The 2,139-nt window shown below is 35.5% G+C and overlaps 1 protein-coding gene across 3 annotated transcripts; it reads right to left on the reverse strand.

Annotated features, from left to right (window-relative positions):
* LOC107617934 lies at positions 19-1,780 on the reverse strand. 3 transcript variants are annotated; one of them, XM_016319827.2, is made up of 2 exons: positions 998-1,780; positions 19-216 (listed from the first exon to the last, which is right to left on the reverse strand). In XM_016319827.2, exons 1-2 carry the CDS (start codon positions 1,642-1,644, stop codon positions 189-191), a joined length of 675 nt encoding a protein of 224 aa, XP_016175313.1. In that variant the 5' UTR covers positions 1,645-1,780; the 3' UTR covers positions 19-188. The 3 variants fall into 3 exon arrangements, with proteins under 3 accessions (XP_016175313.1, XP_016175312.1, XP_020967877.1); XM_016319826.2 differs by having other exon boundaries at positions 20-219; positions 998-1,778; XM_021112218.1 differs by lacking the exon at positions 19-216 and having other exon boundaries at positions 327-1,777.

Consider the following 2,139-nt stretch of genomic DNA (forward strand, 5'->3'; position numbering starts at 1 on the left):
GTCATAATTCATTTATATAAATTTAGTGCATGTACCAAGATAATTCAATGGTTTATATCTTAACATAAAAGTCTATCCAATATCTTAGAAATCCCTAATCTAAAACTCACCAATCACCCCCAATTTGAGTAAATAATTAGGCATCATGTTGTCACATGTCTAGGGCCTTCCTTTGCATGTTTCAAGGTTCAGACAATAATGATGTTGCCATGGCCTCTTCTAGATAAAGGAATTAAGATCAATCATTTGAAATTTGGGGAGAAAGTAAGGGTCAATAGTTAAATGTCATTAAATGCCAAGGTACTAAGTAAGTATCAAATTATCAATCATCAAAATATACATTACTACTCTGTTAATTTATATTATCAACCATAAGATAATACAATGCATATACCAAAGTCCATCATATAGTCACCAAAAAAAAAAGTCCATCATATTCAATAGCCCAAAAGTTTGGACTTCAAACCCTAAACTATTACATCTATCTCAATCATTCTCTCCCGGAACATACGCTAATCTAATGCAAATTTTCCCCTATCAAAGTTTAAAAAAAAATTATAAAAAAACAAGAGGAAAAGAAAAGGGGAAATTAAAGTTGAAACAAAGAAAAGCAAGAAAGTGAAAAACACTCTCATGACTGAAACAGACAGGTGCTAAAGTTACCTATCCGCGTGACACACCACTAAAATGAATACTAATAATAAAAGATCAACAAATCTCTTTTAAAAGAAAAAAAAGAAAACCAGATTCAAATCTCTATGGTGGAAGAACACAAAAAACTCATCTCTCACCAATAAATTTAGAAATATAGGGATAAACGTTTGATTTACCTCTAAAGAAAAAGTATTTTTAATTTACGCACTTTCATAGTAAACAAATTTTACACAGACATCAACCAATCAGTCTGTGTAAAATTATTTTACGCTGTCAATGCATTAAAATTAAATTCGTACCGAAAATTCAGTTAGGCTTTAGATCTTGGAACATACTATCCCACCTGAAATCTTGAACCGCAGAAGACCAATATCCGTCGTCGTCGTCGCCGGCGTCCATCTTCTCTTCCTTCTGGAAATGGTAAACCATGGGACTACTATAGAATCCATCAGGAGCAGGCAATGCAGGAACCACCATTGTTGATGATGTTATAGGGCTTCCATTTGTAAGCAACAGCCTCTCTTGGTGATGATGATGATGAAGATAATTCTTTTGATTCTTGGTGTTGTTCCTCTTCAACACGGCGCTCTTCCACTTCGCCGTGGTTCCATACGAAGAACAAGGCCTTGGTATTGGAACCACGGCGAGCGTGGAGTCCTCGCAACCAATCATTGTTTTCAAGTAACTTGACAAGCACCTTCTTGTCTTCTTGAATGCATGCATGATCCTTGAAACATGGAGTATCGTAGGGTAATTATTGGTTTTGATGTACTTCTTCGTGGTAGCCGCGGTGGCGGCCTTGTTCCGATGAACGAGCTTGAGGATCTCCAGCCTGTGCTTGGCTATGGAGATCCCCATGCTCTGGAGGAACTCGTGGTTGAAGTACTTGATGTCTTCTTCTTCAAGCTCGTTGTGTGAAAAGAGGAGTCCGTATTCATATACTAGGGAAGGATCAAGGCCTGCTTTTGAAAGCCATGAGAACCAATCCATGCTTGGTTTTTTCTTGAATGATGAGTTAGTTAAAGTAATTCAAGGTTTTTTTGTGTCAATGTTTGTGTGTTCTATATGTTATGAGCTTCCACTTCAAGAGTTGTGCATATATATATATATATATGTTCCTTGGACTTTTTGATGGTTTAGTTTGATTTTTTGTATGGTGGCCACTCACATGATATACATCTTTATAAAATAAAGTTGGATTTTTTAAAAACTCTCTAGTCGACTTCACGTGAAGTTGATATCTGAGAGCTGTTAGATGATTTAACTGATTTGACTAAATTTTCATCTAACAACTCTCAAGTGTCAATTTTATGTGAAATCAACTGCACCTAATTTTTCACCTAGTTTAATAGGTAGTTCATTAGTAGTAAGTATTAGGAGTTTAAATTTTGGCATCTCGTTTTATACATGTAGTAATTTATTGGCTTGCGATAAACCCTTAAATAGAGTTTCGATCCGTCCAAATTAGTTATTGGTATAAGTTGG

Source organism: Arachis ipaensis, chromosome B09 (genome assembly GCF_000816755.2).
Source record: "Arachis ipaensis cultivar K30076 chromosome B09, Araip1.1, whole genome shotgun sequence".
Lineage (NCBI taxonomy): Eukaryota > Viridiplantae > Streptophyta > Magnoliopsida > Fabales > Fabaceae > Arachis > Arachis ipaensis.